Here is a 20,688-nt window from a genome sequence, read left to right as displayed (position 1 = left end):
CCTTAGAGGAATTTGGCTTGAATTATTAAAATGCCCACAAGGGGCATCCCAGTAATCGTTAACGTCTGAGATGTGGGTTTGCCCTCTAGTGGGCATTTGTGAGTGTGCATGCATTGTAGATACACATACAGCATACGTACACACACACAGAGTTTCCATCCATGGTTCATAATCTTCCTCCCCTCCCCTCGACACTTAAAGGTCAAGTGGTATTTCGGACACATCAGTATTTGTAAAAGTGTCTTCGTTTATATGAATCAGGGTTACGAGAATGTTTTATTACGTGTGTGCTTGCACACACAGTGGGGAATAATAGTCTCACATGGAGGTTCATTTCAAATTACATGTACTTATATAGGTATATACATATATACACATGTATAACCAAATCACTTTGCTGTATACCTGAAACTAACACAATATTGTAAACCAAGTATACTTCAATTAAAAAAAAAAAAAACCTTCAAAAAAAAAAAAAAAGCAAGAGCCCACATGCACTCCTCCACATCTGCTTTTCTTGCTTCTGTTTGAGAATTACTGATCCAGAAGAGAAAGTAGAAATATATATCACCACCATAAAGGTATAGTGTGCCTGCCTCATAGTAGATACTCAGTAAACATTAGCTTTCTTCCTCTTCTTTTCCCTATACTTTCCATAAAAGCTATTCCAAAGTATAATTCAACAGTAAAATGTGCATTTGGTGTAAAGCATTACTCTGTGTGAAGCATGTTGTTGTCTCCTCAAATACAAAGATGAATAAAACTCCACTTCTATCTTTAAGATGCTTACAGTAGAGAAACTTCTAGCTTGTAACTAAATTCCAGCAGGATATGTCTCAAATATTTGTTTGGGGTAGATTTTGGGGAAATTAGAATTTGGTTTTCTTTTAGAAATAGCATCATAATAATGCCAGTTTCTCCTGACTAAGAAGAAGGACCCTTGTGGTAAAAGATGAAATGAACATCAGGGGAACGTTGATTTCTATTTGAACAAGTAGAGACTTAGAATAGGCCCAGAAAGAAAGGGGAGTAAAGGAGACTAGAGTCAGCGTGGGAGGTGTTTTGTTGAAGTTTGAAGAGGAGAGAGATTTGGGAGCAGTTACCATATGATGTGAGACATTGAGAGAGGGGCAGGGAAAGAAGATTTGAAAAGGTTTTATAATGTATTGTGAGTGGAGTCCCCCTTTGATGTTTTCATGACACTGTAGTAAAGATTTAACTTGTCTTTCTGTTATTTTTGGATTGGGTTAGCGTTTTTCTGTTTTGTTTTGTTTTTTTAAAATCAGACCATGAGGAGACAGGCTGTGAAGTGTCTTAGGTTTATCTGGAAAACGTAAGTGTTCAGACCATAAAACTTTAAAAATAGGTACATTATAATTTCCTCATGTGCCTTAAACCTAAAATTAAACAAAACTAAAATGATAAAATTGTATAAGAACTGTCTATGATAAAAGTAATATATGCACTCGGTTAAAAATTTCAAAAGGTATGGAATGGTATTCAATGGAAAAAGAAAAATGCTTCTTGCTTCATTCCTTAAACCTCTCCCCCACCCCCATGTCTCACCACCCAAAGGTAACCACCTTTAAGAATTTGTTTTTAATTATTTTGATGGTTAGCACTATAATTATAAACTCTATGCTTATATCACTATTTCTTAATTTATATACTTTATCCAAGGTCTGTTAACCCCCAAGCTATGAATGATAATAAATCTAGTTCATTGAAACTATCTCTCCATTTCTTTTCCCCTTCATGCGCTCTGTTAATGATATTATTTACCATGTTATCTTTTGGTTATCATTATAAGTTTAAATACCATGCTTAACCTTTGAATTCTTGCTCCATCAAGAATAGGTAGTGACTCTTGATTCCCTACTAGGTAACAAGAGAGAAATAGCCCCCTCACATTACTCTTCACCTCTCCCCTTCCCCTCACTTCCACCCAATCTCTGTACCTCTCAATTTCTGTCTTCTCTACCTTTACATTTACAATGTTAGGGTTTATAGCATTTGCATTTTGTTCTATAAGTATTATTAATTTTTCTGTATTTTATCTGTTGATTGAGCTTAAAAGTTGAAATCAATAAGTTACTCTGTAGCATAGTTTGTGCTTATGCAAATATAATTTACTATAGAATTTTGAGTGGTTGGCTCAGAAGATTAACATTCAATATCTCCAAATCTGAGCAATTCAAAGCAGAATGAAACAAGCATCAAGGCCAAGTAGATTCTTCTTTCTTATACTACATAACTTGCTCAATTCATATCATATTTCATGCTCCATTTTTTAATTTTATTTTTTAAAAATATTCATTTATTTATTCATTTACTTGGCTGCATCGGCTCTTAGTTGCGGCCCGCGGGATCTTAATTGCGGCTTGCTGGACCCTTTGTTGGGGTGCGTGGGCTCCTCATTGCGGTGCACGGGCTTTTCTCTAGTTGTGGTGGGCAGGCTCTACAGCGTGCGGGCTTAGTTGCCCCGAGACACGTGGGATCTTAGTTCCCCCACCAGGGATCAAACCCGCCTCCCCTGCACTAGAAGGCAGATTCTTAACCACTGGACCACGAGGGAAGTCCCCCATGCTCCATTTTTAAAAACTTTCTTTTTTTGGTTTTACTTAGAGTTTGTAATTGTTCTTTTTCAAAATTGTTTTTCAGAGTCCTAGGTCCTTTGCATTTTCATATGATTTCTAGAATTAGCTTTTCAACTCCTGCAGGAAAACAATCTGCTGGGATTTTGATTGGAAAGGCATTGACTGTACAGATCAATTTGGGGAGAAATGACATCTTGACAATATTGAGTCTTCTGACCCATAAGCAAAGTATATATCTCTATTCATTTAGGTCTCTTGAATTTCTCTCAACAATGCTTTGTTATTTTCAGTATAAGACCTTTTACATCTTTTGTCACATTTAGCCCCTAAATTTTTCATATTTTTTATGCTATTATAAGTGGTATTTTAATATTTCAAGTTCCAATTGTTCATTGCTAATATATAGAAATTCATTTTTGAATATTCATCTTTTTCTCGCAAACTCACTGAACTCATTAGTTTTTGTAGCATTTTTGTACGTTCCATTGGAATTTTTATAGAAACAATCATGTCATCTACGAAAAAGACAGTTTTTTTCTTCTTTCCAATCTGGATTCATTTTATTACTTTTTTAGAAATATTATTTCATCTGATTTTTCTTTTTAGTTTGCTCATATGATGAATTACAGTGATTTTTGAATTATATTGATTGAATGAATTATGTTGATTGATTTGTGAATCCCATTCAGTTATGATGTAGTATCCTTTCTATATGTTGTTGAATTTGATTGTTAAAATTATGTTTAGGGTTTTTGTATCTACATACAGTGTTGAATGTAAGAAGTGACAGAAGACATCCCTGTCTTTTTCCTGATTTTAGTGAGAAAGCATTGTCTTTCATCGTTGAACATGTTGCTAGCTATAGATTTTTGTAAATGTCTTTTATCAGGTTGAGGATGCTCCTTCATATTCCTAGTTTGCTAACAATTTTTTGTCAGTAATGGCTATGGGATTTTGTCAAGTGCAGTTTTTGCATCTATTGAGATGATTATGTGGTTTTTCTCCTTTGGTTTGCTAATATGGTGAATTACTGTTTGATTTTTTAACATAAAGCAGTCCTGCATTCTTGGGATAAACTCACCCCTCTTGGTCATGTTGCATTATCCTTTTCATACTGTTGGATTCAATATGCTAAAATTTTGTTTAGAATTTTTGCTTCTATGTATATTTGAGATATTCATCTGTTGTTTCATTTGTTGTAATATTTTTGTTTGGGTTTGATATGAGGGTAATGTTGGCCTCATGAAATGAGTTAAGAAGTATTCCCTGCTCTTCAAATTTTTGGACAATCTTGTGTAGAATTAGTATTATTTCTTCTTTGTGTAAAATTGGTATTAGTACAAATACTAATTTGTGTAGAATTTGTGTATTATTTCTAATCTTGTGTAGAATTAATATTATTTCTTCTAGCTAGTGAATTCTATAATTCTATAATTTACTAGCTATCTGGGCCTTGAGATGTCTATGTGGGAAGGCTTTTAAGTACAGTTTCAATTTCTTTAACAGATAAAGAAGTGTTTAGTTCATCTATTTCTTCCTGTGCGAGCTGTGGTAATTTACATCTTTCAAGGTATTTGTCCATTTTATTTAAGTTGTGAAATTTCTTGGCATAAAGTTATTCATAAAAATCTATTTTTATCCTTTTAATACCTATAGTATATGTGGTGCTGTCACCTCCCTAATTCCTGATATTGAGAATTTGAGTCTTTTTTCTTTTTCCTGACTAGTCCAGCTAGAGCTTAATCCATTTTGTTTATCTCAAAGAAGGACAAATACCATATGATATCACTTATATGTGGAATCAGAAACATGACACAAATGAACTTACCTATGAAACAGAAACAGACTCACAGACATAGAGAACAGATTTGTGGTTACCACGGGGTAGGGGGGTAGGGGAGTGATGGATTGGGAGTTCAGGATTAGCAGATGCAAGCTATTATATATAGAATTGATAAACAACAGGTCCTACTGTGTAGCACAGGGAACTATATTCAATATCCTGTGATAAACCATAATGGAAAGAATATGAAAAAGAATGTATATATGTATAACAATCACTTTGCTGTACAGCAGAAATTAACACAACATTGTAAATCAACTATACTTCAATAAAATAAATTTTAAAAAGAATAAAGTCACTCTCCTATATAACCACAATACAAGGATCACATGCAAGGAATTTAACATTGATAGAATATTATCATATAATATATATGGTCAGCTTTGATTGTCTATTGCTATGTAACAAATGACCCCAAAATTTAGAGGCTGAAAACAGCAATGTAGTACTATTATATCTCATGAGTCTGTGGGTCAGGAATTCAGATATGGCACAGTGGGGAGGGCTCATCTCTGCTTTATGATGTCTAAGCCTCAGCTGGAGGTGGATCTGAGTGGTTGTTGGCTTCTTCACATGGCCAGTGTGGGCTGCCTCATAGCATGGTAGCATCAGGGTAGCTGGGCTACTTACATGGTGGCTCAGGGTTCCAATAAAAAGTGATTCTAGAGATCACCAATAATAAAAATAGGTATCACACATAAGGCGATGTTTGTGGATATAATATCATCTTTATCATATTTCTGCCCAAAACGCACAATTTGAAGCCAATCATGAGGAAACAATCAGATAAGCCCAAATTAAGGAATATTCTACAAAACAACTGGTCTGTAAACTTCAAAAATGTCAATGTCATGAAAGAAAAGGACAGATGAGAAACTATTTCAGATTAATGGAGACTGTTTTAGTTAGCTTGAGCTGCCATAACAAATACCACAGACTGGGTGGATTAAACAACCGAAATGTATTTTCTCACAATTCTGGAGGCTGGAAGTCTAAGATGAAGGTGGTGACAGGTTGGTGTCTTCTGAAGATTCTCTCTTTGGCTTGCGGGTTGCCACCTTCTTCCTGTGTTCTCCCATGGTCATCCCCAGTCTGTGCTGTCTCTGTCCCAATCTCCTCTTCTTTATAAAGACACTGGTCATGTTGGATTATGGCCTACCATAAAAACCCTATTTTAACTTAATGACCTCTCTGAAGGCCAAATTTCCAAATATAGTCATGTTCTGAGGTACTGAGAGTTAGGGCTTCAACATCTGAATTTGGAGGAGATTCAATTCAGCCCATAACAGAGACTAAGGAGATTTCTTTACATGTGGTCTTAGATTGGAAAAAAGTTGTTTTGAGGTATATTATTGAGACAATTGGAAATGAGTATGTACAGCATGGTAGATTAAAAATAGCCTCAAATTCTTTGACAGTCCTCTCACTGAGAAATGAGGCTATATTGCCCCTCCCTTTAAATCTGGGCTGGTCTATGACTGCTTTGTCACATGGGAGAGAGTGAAAGTGGAAGCAGAAACTGCCTTTAAAAGGCTGGGCTTGGGCTTCCCTGGTGGAGCAGTGGTTGAGAGTCCGCCTGCCGATGCAGGGGACGTGGGTTCGTGCCCCGGTCTGGGAAGATCCTACGTGCCGCGGAGCAGCTGGGCCCATGAGCCATGGCCGCTGGGCCTGCACGTCCAGAGCCTGTGCTCTGCGATGGGAGCAGGCCACGCCGGTGAGAGGCCCGCGTACCGCAAAAAAAAAAAAAAAAAAAAAAAAGGCTGGGCTCAGAACTGGTATAGCTTCACTTCCACTCTCCTTTTTTAAATCTACCATGCTGTACATACTCATTTCCAATTGTCTCAATAATATATCTTGTAACAAAATTTTTTCCAACCCAGGAGTTTTTCAGCGGCCGTGGCTCACGGGCCCAACCGCTCCGCAGCATGTGGAATCTTCCCAGACCAGGGCACGAACCCGTGTCTGCTGCATCGGCAGGCGGACTCTCAACCACTGCGCCACCAGGGAAGCCCCCAAGAGTTTGTTTTTTTAAAAGATTCATTTATTGTTTATTTATTTATGTTATTTATTTTTGGCTGCATCGGGTCTTAGTTGCGGTGCGGGCTCTTCGTTGTGGTGCGTGGGCTTGTTTCTAGTTGTGGCATGCAGGTTTTCTCTTCTCTAGCTGTGGCGCGGGCTCCAGGGCGTGTGGGCTCTGTAGTTTGTGGCTCGCGGGCTTCTCTCTAGTTGAGGCACACAAGCTCAGTAGTTGTGGCATGCAGCCTTAGTTGCCCCACAGCACATGGGATCTTAGTTCTCTGACCAGGGATCGAACCAGCATCCCCCCAAATTGGAAGGCAGATTCTTTACCACTGGACTACCAGAGAAGTCCCAGTCCAGGAGTTTTGATGTCAAATCTCCTCAGTCTCATTTAATCTGAAACATTCCTCATCTTTCCTTGTCTTTCATGACACTGACAGTTTTGAAGTGTACAGGTCAGTTGTTTTGTAGAATATCCTTTAATTTGGGCTTGTCTGACTGTTTCCTCATGGTTAAATTCTAGTCATGTATTTTTGGCAGGAATACAAGAATGGTGATGTTATGTCCTCAGAGCATCACCTCATGTGTGATGTCAGTTTGAACTACTGGTGAAATTAACTTTGAGTACTTGGTTAAGGTGTTATCTGCCAGATTTCTCCAATGTGTAGTATATCCTCTTTGTAACTGGTAAGTAACCTCTAGGATATTGTTTTTTCTTTAAAAATTTCAAAAAGAGCTTTCCTGTATCCTGTGTCAGACAATTCCAGTATCTGATGTCCTTGGGGGTCTAAATCTCTTGGGTATTAGTTCTGCCGGCTGTCCTTACGTGTGGGCCTCCAGTGCTTGGTGATTTTTTTTTTTAAATTGTTTAAATTGTTTTTTAAAATTGAATTTGTTTGAGTCCTATGGAGTGTGTATTGAGGATACATCCTCTAAAGTGTGTTTCCATTGCTCAGAGCGCAAGAGACTTGGGAACTCCTTAGTGCTCTTCCGCAACCTTGGCTTGACGAGGAAGGCGCAGGTTTGGCTCTTCTCATGTCGGTCCCAAATCAGTGTCTGCGGAGACTTTCTGTATGCCCTCAGCCCAGGTCTCCTGCTTAGAGTCTAAGCATCCCAGCACTGGTTCTTCCCATGGTTTGTTCCTTTTGGGGTAGGGATGGTTCTTGGAGACTCTCTTACTTCCCCATTGAGTGGAAGGGTTTCTTGGAGAATCTAGTCTTCTATCCTGCCTGCCTAAGCAGAACCCACTCTGATTTTTCACTCTAATCTTTAGTATAAATATGATTCTGCTTGGCTTTCTGTAATAATATCTTTGAAGAAATTTGGATGTCTCATCTCACAACTGGTTCAGTTAATACTCTCAGTAGTCCTGTGAAATGGGAGTCAGTTAATTTGGTACATTGTGCAGCTGACAAAGTTGAAAGCTGTCAGGGTAATGTAAGGTAAATTTATTAACTTCTAAAGCCTCCGTTTCCTACTCCGTAAAATGGGAAAGTTCCTATCTCCTTCCCAAAGCTTTGTATTTACGAGGATGGAATTTGGGAAGCGCCCAGACCCTAGCGCAGTATTGGCACAAGGATTTATTAAGATCACCCAAAGGACAAACTGTCCTTCTCCCTCCAGGTGCTCCTTCCATCGCCCGGGGAGGGTGGCCGGGCGCGGGGGCGGTGGCGGAGCGGGGAGCGGGGAATCCGTCGGGCGGGTCTAGTGGAGGACCGCGCAGACTCGCCCCCGGGCCCGGCCGAAGCGACTCCCGGGGCGGGGGGGCGGGGGGGGGGCGGAGCCGGCGCGCCGGAGCCTCCTCCCGGGCGGCGGGGGCGGTCCCTGCGGCCGCTTCTCACCGCCTTCCCTTTCTCCGGGAGGTGCTCGTCGAGGCCGCGTGAGGGGTGAGTTAGTGGGGCCTCCGCTCCGCCGGCGCCCGGGAAGCGCAATTCCGCGCGGAGGGCTGCGGGCGCCGTGTGGGCATCCCCGGGAGGCGGGCCGGGTCAGTCCCCCGCGCCGAAGCCGGGCGCGGGCCGGGCCTCGGAGGGCCGTTCTGCCTCCGCCCAGGCGGCGGGGCCGGGCAGGGGGCCTGCGGAGGCCGAGCTCGGCGGGAGGCACTGGCTCAGGTGAGGGCGGCACCGCGGCGCTCCCAGGCGAAATGCTGCCAGGTGGGAATTCAGAGGTCAGCCTCCGAGGCCCCGCGTCGCGTTTCTGGAGTCGCCACCAGCACCTCTCTCCCTGCCGGGAGAATCAGCGTGAAGAAGCCCCTTCCTCCTTGGAGCCCTCTTTCCCCAGCGTTTCTATTGGGAAACCCATTGCTGATCTCCGCCTGGGACCTTCAGGGGCCGACGAGTGGTGAGGGTCGACAGGATTTTAAAGTACCTGAGATACCTGCCCTTAGTCTGGCTCTGCGTCCATCCGGTGCCTGTCAATCCGTATCTGTTGGTGTTCGGTCTTCCATTAGATAAGGGCTAACTCTAGGTCTGAAGAAAACAGAAAAGTCCATGAGTATTGGGACTGAGAAAAGGCCTTTGGGTTGGTAGGCGCAGGAGAGCAGTTATCAACAGGGTGGGCGTGTGCCGGGGTTGCAGAGTGTTCAAGAGTGGGTGAGGGATGAGGGTGTGGAGGCGGCTGGAGCACAGGGAGACCTCTCCAGCCGTTTGGTGACGAAAGGGAGGAGGAAGAAGACAGAAATTTGAGGGTTGAAGCTGCTGTTTGTTTGTTTTTTTATAATTTCTAAATTTCTATTAAGAAAGGACAATAACATTGAGGATTCAAGAAAGTCAAGGAGTCTTGGTTAGAGATAAATAAGATTCAGGGTCCAGGCTGAGAAAGTGGGCTTAAAAAGAGGGGCCCAGGGCTATCCTAGGCACCTGGGCTGGGCTGGCGGGCCAGAGTGCTTTACTGTGTCTCTGGGGGAGGAGATAATGCTTAACCATAGTTTATCTTTTTGGAATTTTATCTTCTAGAGCAGGGTTGACCTTTAAACTCCATGAAATTGCAAAGTGTTCATGTGCCTGTTTGTGTTGTAGGGGAGAAAAATTTTTCTTCTTGCCCCTTCTAGGTTCCTTGGCTGGTCTAATAATTAAATTGAATTGACATAAAACAGATTAACAGGAGAGAAACATTAAATTTCATACCATTGGGATCCCATAAAAATATGAGGCTCAGGAAGTAACCAAAGTAGGCAGCTTTTATATTTTTTAGACAAAGAAACAATACATATGTGAAGAACTGGCAAGACAACTTCGTTGCCATGTGCGGGCTTTCTCTAGTTGATACAGTGCTTTCCACCTTGAATTCTTTTTTTTTTAAATTTATATTTTGGCTGCATTGGGTCTTCGTCGCTGCGCGCAGCCTTTCTCTAGTTGTGGCCCACGGAGGCTACTCTTCGTTGCCGTGCGTAGGCTTCTCATTGCGATGGCTTCTCTTGTTGCGGAGCACCGGCTCTAAGCATGTGGGCTTCAGTAGTTGTGGCACACGGGGTCAGTAGTTGTGGTGCACGGGCTTAGTTGCTCTGTGGCATGTGGGATCTTCCCGGACCAGGGATCCAACCCATGTCCCTGCCTTGGCAGGCGGATTCTTAATCACTGTGCCACCAGGGAAGTCCCTCTACCTTGAATTCTTATCTCTGATAATAAGGATTCCTGATCCTGGTTCCCTCCTGGTATAGAAAAGGTACCTTTCACATGGGAGATTTATTTCCTGCTTTCAGGGGGAGAAAAGAGGGTGAAAGTGTCCTTGCACTGGCTGTTTCTTAAGTAACTTTAATTCAAAGTAATCAGTATGCCAAAGTGGCATATTTTGGTGTGGCATATTTTGCTTCCCTTCAGTGTGCATTTTTAATCTGATTAAAAATGTCGGTTAAAGAGAAGTACTGAACTGTTTGACTATACGGTCTTGGAGGGGGCAATAAAACTAACTCTGTTAGTATATTTTATGGGCCACTTAGTATATTCTGTGGGCCACTTTATAGGATAAGTATTTAGTATCCACTTTAAAATGAGCTAATAATAATGTGTGTTTTTTCCAGAGATGCTTGCAAGACTTGAGAACTAACCATTTCTTTGAAGATCTTTAATTCAAAGTGGAAACATTCAAAGCAAGTTAGTGGTGGTGTTCTTCTCTTTTTTTTTTTTTTTTGCGGTACGCGGGCCTCTCACTGTTGTGGCCTCTCCCGTTGCGGAGCACAGGCTCCGGACGCGCAGGCTCAGCGGCCATGGCTCACGGGCCCAGCCGATCTGCGGCATGTGGGATCTTCCCCGACCGGGGCACAAACCCGTGTCCCCTGCATTGGCAGGCAGACTCTCAACCACTGTGCCACCAGGGAAGCCCCCGCCATGTAGTTTTTAAGCACCATTTTTAAGGAAAGCATGTGCTCCATTATATGTAGGTATTGTAATTAATTAAATCAGTTCCCTATTGTTAACATTTTGAATCTTTTGAATTTTTGGTTATTTTAGTAATGTTGGTTTGAAGATCGTCGTCTACCTCTCTGATTGTTTCTTAGAATAAGTTTCTAAATGATGGAGTTGAAAGCTATTCAAATGCATTTTTAAAATCTCCTTTTCATATATCTTCTTACTGCTTTTCCTCACCCAAAGGAAAATGAACGTTTCTGAGGGATCTGTTGCATTACAGGTCCGATCTCTTATTTCAGTGGTTCTCAAACTTTAATGCGTATAAGACTCAACTGGGGAGCTTGTTAAAAATTCATTTTCCTGAGTCCCAGGCCCAGTTGTTCTGACCCATTAGCTCTGGAGTAGGGCCCAGGAATCTACAATTTTAACAAATTTCCCTCTGTCTTTGATATAGGCACTCTTGGAACCACACTTTGAAAAATGTTTTTAAAATAAATGGCAAAACGGAATCAAATTTAGGTCACTTCCCCAAAGCCATTCATGCATCTGGTAACCAGATTTGTACTCAGCTCTTTGTGACTTCAAAGCCCTTGTTTTCTCCATTACCTCAGACCTTCAGACCTTCTCAAGCCTTCTCATTGATGTGCCTCTAATAACTGCAGAAAGGGAACTGCAAGTGACCCCACTACAGGATTCTCTGGGATAGCTGAGAATGGCACATAAGTACACACCGAGCCTCCATTAAAATCCCCCATTGGAAATTCTTAGGAATTCTTTCATGCTGCATAACAAAGACTAAATAAAACAATTTCAGTCCCTTGCTTGTTAAATTGATTTCATGTTTCCTGACTGTTTCATGCCAGCCCTTGTTGTAAAACAGTTGATGTAGGACCTGCAGGCAGCTCTTGCCCAGAGGCAGGGACACTGCTCTGGTGTGCTCTGTGGGTTCAGGGAGGAAGTGGCAGACTAGACAGCAACTCCTCCCAGAGTCAGAAGAGAGGAGTACTGCTTTTGGAAACTCAGTGACAGAGAAGCAAAAGGTGGTGGGCATGACTAAGGGAAAGGGCCATTTATTAGAGATGGGGCCCTCTGTCCTTAGGAGAGCGTTGGTATTAGTAGACCGAAGGGAGCTAGCATGGGGGTGAGGCTTTTTCTTTTTAAACATCTTTATTGGAGTATAATTGCTTTACAATGGTGTGTTAGTTTCTGCTGTATAACAAAGTGAATCAGCTATACATACACATATATCCCCATATCTCCTCCCTCTTGCGTCTCCCTCCCACCCTCCCTATCCCACCCCTCTGGGTGGTCACAAAGCATCAGCTGATCTTCCTGTGCTACGAGGCTGCTTCCCACTAGCTATCGATTTTACATTTGGTAGTGTATATGAGCCTTTTTCAATTTTAAAAATCTTCCCCAAATGGAATTTTATACCAGTTAATTTTTCCCCTTCTTTATTAGTCTTTATTTTTTCTCCTTTTATACCATGTCACATTTATTTTAGTAGTAACCTGGGATTATTGTGTGTCCTTGTGTGTTTAAACTAGTATATCCTAGAAAGTCATTCATTATTTACCAAATTTAGCACCTACTATGTGTCAGGTCAGCTTGAGGCACTAGGAATACAAAAAGCAGTGATTCTCTTTGAGAAGTAAGTTAATTTTACTGCTGTTTGTTGACTTGGATTATACACAGTCTTTGACTTTTTCTTTTAACTTTTAATTTTAATTAATTTTAGACTTAGGGAAAAGTTGCAAATATTGTACAGAGAATTCACTCAACTTCCCCTAATATTAGCCCCTTACATAACCATTGTTCAGTTATCAATACTATTAACTAAACTATAGACTTTATTTGAATTTCATCAGCTTTCCTGCTAATGATTTTTTTTTCTGTTTCCACTGGCTGTCAAGGATCTTACCTTGCATTTAGTTATTTCTCCTTAGTCTCCTCCAATCTGAGATAGTTCCTCAGTTTTGCCTTGTTTTTCATTATTTTGACCCTTTTGAAGAGTCCCAGTTAGTTATTTTGTAGAATGAAGTTATTCTGTAGAAAAGTACTGATTAGTTATTTTGTAGAGAGCAATACATCACTGATTCATGAGGTTGATAGGTCTCATCACTGGTGATACTAACCTTCATCACTTGGTTAAGGTGATATCTGCTAGGTTTCTTCACTATAAAGTTACTGACTTTCCCTTTGTAGCTAATAATTATTTGAGGGGAGATACTTTGAGACTATGCAAGCTGTTTAAACTCAGATTTTTACCTACTCATTTTAGCACCCATTGGTGGATCTCGTCTGCAACAATTATTTACAGTGGTGTTTGCCTAATGGTGATTTTACCCCCCATTTCCTGCTTCCTTATTGGTTGGAAGTTTAGTGTAAGAAAGAGCTGCCCTTTCCCATTTATTTATTTGATCATTTATATCAGTATGGACTCATGGCTATTCATTTTATTCTGTGGGTTAAAATACAATGCCATCATTATTTTCTTGCTCAAATGCTTCCAGTTTTGGTCATTAGGAACTCAGTCTGAGTTTAAATGACCTGTACACGTAAATGGCTGTCATCATTTCTATCCCACCCTTGCCCCCTGCCCAGGGAACTGTTAACCTAAAACAATAAAACAGCCAGTTATTTTACAAGCAAAATGGGTTTATTCTGGAGCAGCAAAGAATTGCAGTTTGGGGCATGCAACTGTGGCAAACCACATGCAAGTCCAGTAAAGCAAAGGAAAAGAAACTTTTTTACAGAGAAGGGGAAATTGGGAGGCTCTGTCATAAACAAAAAGTCCATTGGAGGAAACTAGGAGATCGAAATATAGTGGCTTTTCATTGACTGAGTTGTGACAGTCTGTCATTGGCTGAGGTGTTGCCGGGCAAAGAGAAGAGCTTCTTCCTCCTGCTGGTGGTGGTAAAGTGGGGTCACTTCCTGCCAAAGATGCAAGGTGGGTCTCTTCCTATTGGGATCTGTATTGATGTGATCTGTAGCTCCCCTTCTGGCCTCCCAGTTCCACTTCAGTGAGGTTTCCCTTTATTAATTTTCACAGAACCATTGCTTCTTTAGGGTCTGGGCAGTGATCAGTCAGAAGCCAGGTGAAGGAACTATAATTGGGAGAATGAATACCAGAGGTCCACGGAAGGTAGGACAACGTGTTTGCAAATAGTCAGCTCTCAGGAGCTCTGCAGGAGTAAAAGGAGTAGCAAAATATCAGCCTTTTTATTGGTGCTACCCCAGAGAGACCCAAGGGAATAGGACCGTGTGCCTGGGGCCACATCTTGCAGTGTCTGCAGGATTACCAGATGGATTTAGAGACATTGAAATGCTGATTTTAGTGCTCTTGGCTGCTGAATGAAGACCACATTCTTTCTCCTTGGTACTAGGTGCTTAGTGAATATTTATGGAGTGACATCTGGTGTCCTCCCCTGACCTCCCATGGTGGTGTAAAAATGTGTGCATTAGAGATTCTCTGAGAATGAGAATGATACTTGGCATTCATGCTGATATACCCTTTGTTATAACTTGTCTTCCGTGCTAGATTTTTGTTTATGGAAAATTTCAAGCATACAAAAAAGTAGAGTGAAGAAGAAAATGAACTCTCAGATACCTATCACCTTGCTCAGTACTTTTCAATATTTTGCCAATTTTATTTCAACTATTTCCCCCATTTTCAGGGTTGGAGCTGGCGTATTTGAAAACAAATTGCAGACATTACAAGCTAAGGAAGGACTGAAATAAACTCCGAGTGCAAGGACTATACCTTAATTCCCTTGGTGCCTAGCACTATGCCTGAAAATAGCAGGTGCTCAGAAAAGACTGGTTGAATTGAGAGGAGGAAAAACAAAATTATGAGAACATCATCATTTTGAACTAACCCTAGGGCAGACCTAGAAAGGAAAAGGGTGGTGAGTCTTGCCCTAAAATAACTTCTTTCATGTTACCTGAATTTGTTCTCTATAACCATGATTCCCCTGTCACCTTAAGACAGCCTTGACTGAAAGAGAAAATTCTTTTTAGGAAGAGTTCAGGGTCTCTCATTTATTTAAATGTTTTTACAAAGAAGTCCAATCTGATGATGTTTTCCCAAACACCAACCAGGAGTGACCTGCCCTAAAAAGAGCTCTTTTTAAAAAATCATTATTATTTTTTTAAATTATAAGAGTGGTATATATTCATTGAAAGAAAAACAGGAAATTACAGAGAAATAGAAAATAAAATTATTCAATATGTAATTCCAGAGATAACATCTTGGTTAGCATGCTGATAAAATTTGAGCATGAATCATATTGGTAATCAGAGTCAACAGATATTTATTATATCCTTGGGAATGTACTAGGTGTGTTTGCTGTGTCATCTCATTAAATTCTTACAGCCATGTTGTAAATTAAGCTAATTTTTAAAAATCATTTTGTAGCTGGGGAAATGGAAACATGGGGAGAATGTTTGCCTTCAATCTGATAAGCAGGCCGGGCAGATCTCTCTTGAAACATTATCCCTCTATAAGCAGCTCTTAGAAAAACAATGTTCCCTGTCTAACTTTTCCAAGACTGAGATTTTATCAAAAACTGTTGCCAATCCTAGCATTTAAGCCTCCTGCAATTAAGTCTGCAAGAGGTAGTCTGGCTCCAGAAAACTGCAGACTTACTGTTACCTGGAGGGAAGAAAACAGACCTCCAGGAGACCATTTCAGAGACAGTCTCAAGGAAAGGGACAGGAAGAGACAGGTAGAAGGCTGCATGTTTCAAGGGTTTGTGCCGGGCACACCCAGGTACCAAGGGGAGGAAAGAGACTGAAACGTCCATGTGAAGGATGTGGCAGAAGCCCAGGCTTTGGAGCTGAGCACGTGGGCTCAGACCCCAGCTCTACCACTTAGTAGTTGTGTGAGCTCAGGCAAGTTCCGTAATCTCTCAACCTTCATTTTCTCCTCTATAAAATGAGGAGACCAATAATTCTTACCTCACAAAGTTGAGATGAGAATTAAGTAAGTTAATACAAGTGGTTTAGCCCCAGTGCATGGCACAGAGTAAATGCACAAATGGATCACTCTTCTTATTAGCGATTAATCTTCTAATTAGTTATTACTGCCTTCAGCAAGCCCCTAAGCAAGGCCTAAAGACCCTAAACAAGACCCTAAACACAGGCCATACTGTTTAATTGCTTCCTGGGCCAAATCTTCTCTCTTGTGGTTTGATCCAGGAACCTAACCTACGTTTGTAACATGGTGTCTAGAGAGAAATGCGTTCTAGGTTTCCCTCAAACTCATGTAGAGCTAAAATTTTGGAATACTACCCTTAAGTAAGTAAGAGGCTATCTTGAGAGTTGCTAAGGGTGTTTAAAAAAAATTAATTAATTTTTGGTTGTGTTGGGTCTTCACTGCCGCAGGCTTTCTCTAGTTGCAGCGAGGGGGGGCTACTCATTGTTGTGGTGGCGGGCTTCTCATTACGGTGGCTTCTCTTGATGTGGAGCATGGGCTCTAGGCGTCTGGGGTCAGTAGTTGTGGCTCACGGGCTCTTGGCGCGCGGGCTCAGTAGTTGTGGCACACGGGCTTAGTTGCTCCACGGCATGTGGGATCTTCCCGGACCAGGGCTCGAACCTGTGTCCCCTGTATTGGCAGGCAGATTCTTAACCACTGCGCCACGAGGGAAGTGTGAGTGTTTTGTTTTTGTTTTTCACAGTAAATTGCCACATCCCCACGTCTCATTTATTTATTTAGTATTTATTTATTTGGCTGTGCCAGGCCTTACTTGCTGCATGCAGTGCGGGCTCCTCGTTGAGGCACGTGGGATCTTCGTTGCAGCCTGTGGGATCCTTAGCTGCAGCATACAGGATCTAGTTCCCTGACCAGGGATGGAACCCGGGCCCCCTGCATTGGGAGCACGGAGGCTTATCCACTGGACCACCAGGGAAGTCCCTCACATCTCATGTAAAAAATCAACTTTGTTTTCATTACAAAAGGACAAAAGTGTGTCATACTTTTACAAAAATGAGAGAAAAGGGTAGAAAGCACCCCTGGCTAATCCCATACTCCTAACAGAATTATTGCTAGCTTTTGGTAATATTTCTTTCTAGAGTTTTCTTAACTCTCTAATTTTAGTGGTAATCATATGCAAGAATTTATTTTCTGTTTTTCTTTTTGTTACTTAAGATTTCATCATACGTGTTTTTGTGTTATTTTGGCACAGAATATATATTGGTCTCCATTCTGTCCATTTAATTGAGGATACGTTTGCTGCGGAGATTCTGTGTCCTGGCTTTAGCATTTTCCGCACTCTTCTGATAACACGTTTAGAATTTGAGGAGAGACGTGGTTTTGGTAATGCAGAGAGGATGTGGGGCCTTGCGAAGTAGCCTTCATCATCTTAGTGCATTTACCATGGTCCAGGGAGGGCCCTCAGCTATGTGGCCTCAGAAACTGGATTTTTCAGGAACTAAGAGCATAGCCACCTCTCACAGGTGAATTCATACTATCCTACTACATGCAATTGAAGTATGAAGTCAAAATAACAACCCATCAACTGACAGAAATACAGTACAGTAGAGTGGTGATTCCGGCAGCCACCAGTGTGTCTGCCTGTAGGTCATCCCTAGTCTAGAGTCATTTAATGTAAAGTAAAATAATATAACGATCACAACAGTGATGGTCCCCACTTAGTGGGTGCTTACTGTGCATCAGGAGGTGGGCTAACACTTTATGTATTAATATATTAGGTCATCCAGTCCCTCAGTAACTTCTCTAGGAAGGTACTATTTTTATCCCCATTTTACAGGTAAGGAGACCAAGGCTCAGTGAAGTGATGGGCTCGAGGTTTCATAGTTTCTGTCTAAACCCAAACCCCAGATCTTAAACACTGTGCTGTAGTTCTGTTATTCTTACAGATATTTGGCCTCCTGTGTTGGCATCCTTTTGTGTTCCTTGCTGTCTCCCCAACCTCCTGGGACGTGCCCTGTGCCATTGTCTCTTTGTGAGGATAACATTGATAACTGAAAAGTCCTTGATTTTTCATCCTCTGTTTCAAGGAACATGTTTTTCCAGCTCTTACAGAGGGAGAAGAGCTTTTGTCTTTTCCCTCATTTTCTCTTTGGATCAAAATATGCCCTAGAACAAGAGTTCACCTTCTCTTAAAGCTGTGCCAGGAAGGGGCAACTAAGAAAGGGAACCATTAGGGCTGTATTTTGGGCTGTGCCAGCTCAGAACTGAGGAGGCACTGACCGTCTCTTCTTTGCTTTCTCCACCGGTGCAGCATCTGGAAATGGCTTTTCTTCTGGGGTGAATGACAGCTGGGGTGAGAACCCAGAGAGAACTCCTGTGGTATATAGATGGTTGGATCCTTCTACATCCAAAATCTCTGGTTTTCTGATCTCTAACGTTGGAGAACTCCCACTACTGTAAATCAGTTGGGGATAGGTTTTCAGTTTGTGCTGATGTGAATAATTTCAGGATAGGATTTCCATCTGAAACGGCATGTCTTTGTGATTGCATTTTAGGGATTGCTGGAGCGGAACTACCAAGCAGAAGCAGGCATTGCACTGTCAGTTGTCATCAGGTTTGCAATCAGATTGGAAAAGCTGAACTTGAAGCTTCCTGCCTGCAGTGAGGCCGAGAGAGACCTACTGCTCGCATAATAAAAGACATGAGCTTCAACGTGACTCTCCACCTTTCCTATAAATTCCGATTACTGTTGCTCTTTACTTTATGCCTGACGGTGGTTGGGTGGGCCACCAGTAACTACTTTGTGGGTGCTATTCAAGAGATTTCTAAAGCAAAGGATCTCATGGCTAGTTTGAACAAGGGTGTAGTTTTGGGGAAGAAAGGAGCTGTGACAGAGGAAGCCTCTGTGAAAAAAGCAGACCTTAACAACTGCTCTTCTGTGTCTCCACACCTCAGTAAGTATTTATTTTTTCTTTTTAACAAGTAGTACGTACACTTTTTATTTGAATATAACAAATGTACAGAAAAGTACAAAAATCAGAAGTGTGCAGCTCACTTAAGTTTCACAAAATGAACATACCAGTGGAACCAGTATGTAAATTAAGAAATGGAGTCTTCCCAGAACCCCAGAGATGCTTCTTTGAGTCACGACCCTTACTCCAAGCTTATATTCCATCCATTAGATTTTTTTGAACTGTACGTAATTGGAAACATACACTATGTACTCTACTGTGTCTGGCTTCTGTTGCTCAACATTATGTTTGTGAGCTGTATTTGTATTGCTGACAGGTAGTATTTATTACGTGAACATGCCCAATTTGATCCTCCAGCTGCAGAAGTCTCAGCAGGCATGTCAGTAGGCATGTGTGATGAGCTGGGGGTCGATTGACCCAGGCCGGTGGCTCTGCTCCAAGTGTTTCTCATCCTCCTGGGACCAGCGGGCTAACCTGGGCATGTTCTCCTGGCATCTGCAGGGAAATGACAGCACATCCAAGCTTCCACTCATGTCATATCTATTAACATCCCCCTGGCCCACCGTATGGAGTCGAGGGACAGGATAGTATGTTTTCAGTGTTGTCTTAGTTTATTTCTGTGTTTATTTCTTAAATATGTTGTATGTTTTGATTCTCCTTTGACATCTTGCCTTTCAATTTAAATGAATAAGAAGTTGGTCTTTGGGAGCACGTTAATTAGGAAAAACTCCACAGCGATATTCTATGTAACCCACAAAGGTTCTGTCAGACCTCTGATTCTCCAGAACATCGAAGTGCTTAGAGTTCTCCAGATAATCCTTGGAGTGTCTTTCCAGAATACCTTTCCTCAGCCCATGTGTGTCTGGCGGATTCCTGTCTAGTCATCAGAAATCTAGTTTAGATCACTTCTCTCCCAGCAAGGTTTCTGGGACTGCCCCAGAGTTAATCATAGGCTCCCTGGGTGCTCCTCCACCTTTGTTTCTGTGGTTGTGCTGGTCAGTGTATTGTTTACACATTTGCTCTTCTTCCCCTGGAGACAGTATGCAGGCGGGATGAGGGCACGGTGATCCTTTCCAGCTCTATGAAGTCCAGAGCTCCTCCCTGGTCCTACAGAGGTGGCTCTCTGCATACACTTAATTAGCTCTCTGGGGGGCAGTCTAGGGCTCTTCAGAGGCTTCTTGCTTTTAGTGGCACAAAACCTGCAGATCCTTTTTCCTGATTACATCACAGACTTGTAGTGTGATCATACTGGCATGCTGCTTCTCTTTACTCAGTCACGGAAAAGCCAAAACATTATTCCGGATTGTTCAAGGGAAATCGTTCTGCTCACAGATTACACAAGTTGAGATAGCAAAATGAGTTACTGAAATGCAGATCTGACTGTATCATCCCCCTTGTTCAGAATTCTCTCAACATACTTAAGCAACAGATGCATTCATGGAAACAGATGGGCAGTGACATGGTACTGACTATGGATCCAGGGGGCGACATAAGTAGTGACAAATTAAGATGGGCCATTAGTGACCCAAGGAGGAATAAAACTTGAGAAAATATGACGGGGGCGGTAAGGGAGACTGCTAGAGTGAGTGGAAGCAGGCACCCGAAGATTGGGCACATAATAAGCTACTACAGTGAGGGAGTGAGCAGGGGGACTGATTTACATCAGACCTGTTGCATGGGGCTCTTTCCGGGGCCGAGAGCAGAGACACGGTCAGGTTAATTCAGATGATGGGGTTTATGGACAGGCTACACAGGAAGACATCTCTACAGCCATCCCATCATCTCCCAGCAGCTCTGGTAGCTTGCCTTTCCTTGTAACTCCTTTCCTTACTGTTTGTTTGTAGGGATTACTGCCTGCTGACTCTATGTCTTGTGTGTAGACCCTTGTGGAAAGGCTCTTGTAGGTCAGTTATTTGCTCTTGGTGCTGTTGGGCAGAGTCTGTCAGCCATGCTGTGGACAGTAGAGCCTGGTCTAAGCAGC

The 20,688-nt window shown here is 41.9% G+C and overlaps 1 protein-coding gene across 9 annotated transcripts in view; it reads left to right on the top strand.

The window, feature by feature from the left end:
- Positions 1-20,688, top strand: part of B4GALT4 (beta-1,4-galactosyltransferase 4) — a 41,841-nt gene that overhangs the window by 4,728 nt on the left and 16,425 nt on the right. For 2 of the 9 annotated variants that reach the window (XR_004039662.3, XM_030857174.2), the window contains exons 1-2: positions 8,249-8,345; positions 18,291-18,689. Coding sequence is in view for 8 of the 9 variants with exons in the window: in XM_030857174.2 (XP_030713034.1) it covers positions 18,437-18,689 (253 nt within the window). In the remaining variant the exon portion in view is untranslated. Of the gene's footprint in view, positions 1-5,319; positions 5,454-7,003; positions 7,147-8,248; positions 8,346-8,467; positions 8,568-8,663; positions 8,797-10,474; positions 10,548-13,439; positions 13,753-18,290; positions 18,690-20,688 lie in introns of those variants that run through there. The other 7 variants (XM_060298111.2, XM_060298109.2, XM_030857181.3 and 4 more) reach the window with 7 other exon arrangements.

The sequence above is a fragment of the Globicephala melas genome, chromosome 4 (assembly GCF_963455315.2).
Source record: "Globicephala melas chromosome 4, mGloMel1.2, whole genome shotgun sequence".
NCBI lineage: Eukaryota > Metazoa > Chordata > Mammalia > Artiodactyla > Delphinidae > Globicephala > Globicephala melas.
The sequence above is the reverse complement of the archived record's forward strand: the minus strand, read 5'-3'. Positions and strand labels throughout refer to the sequence as shown.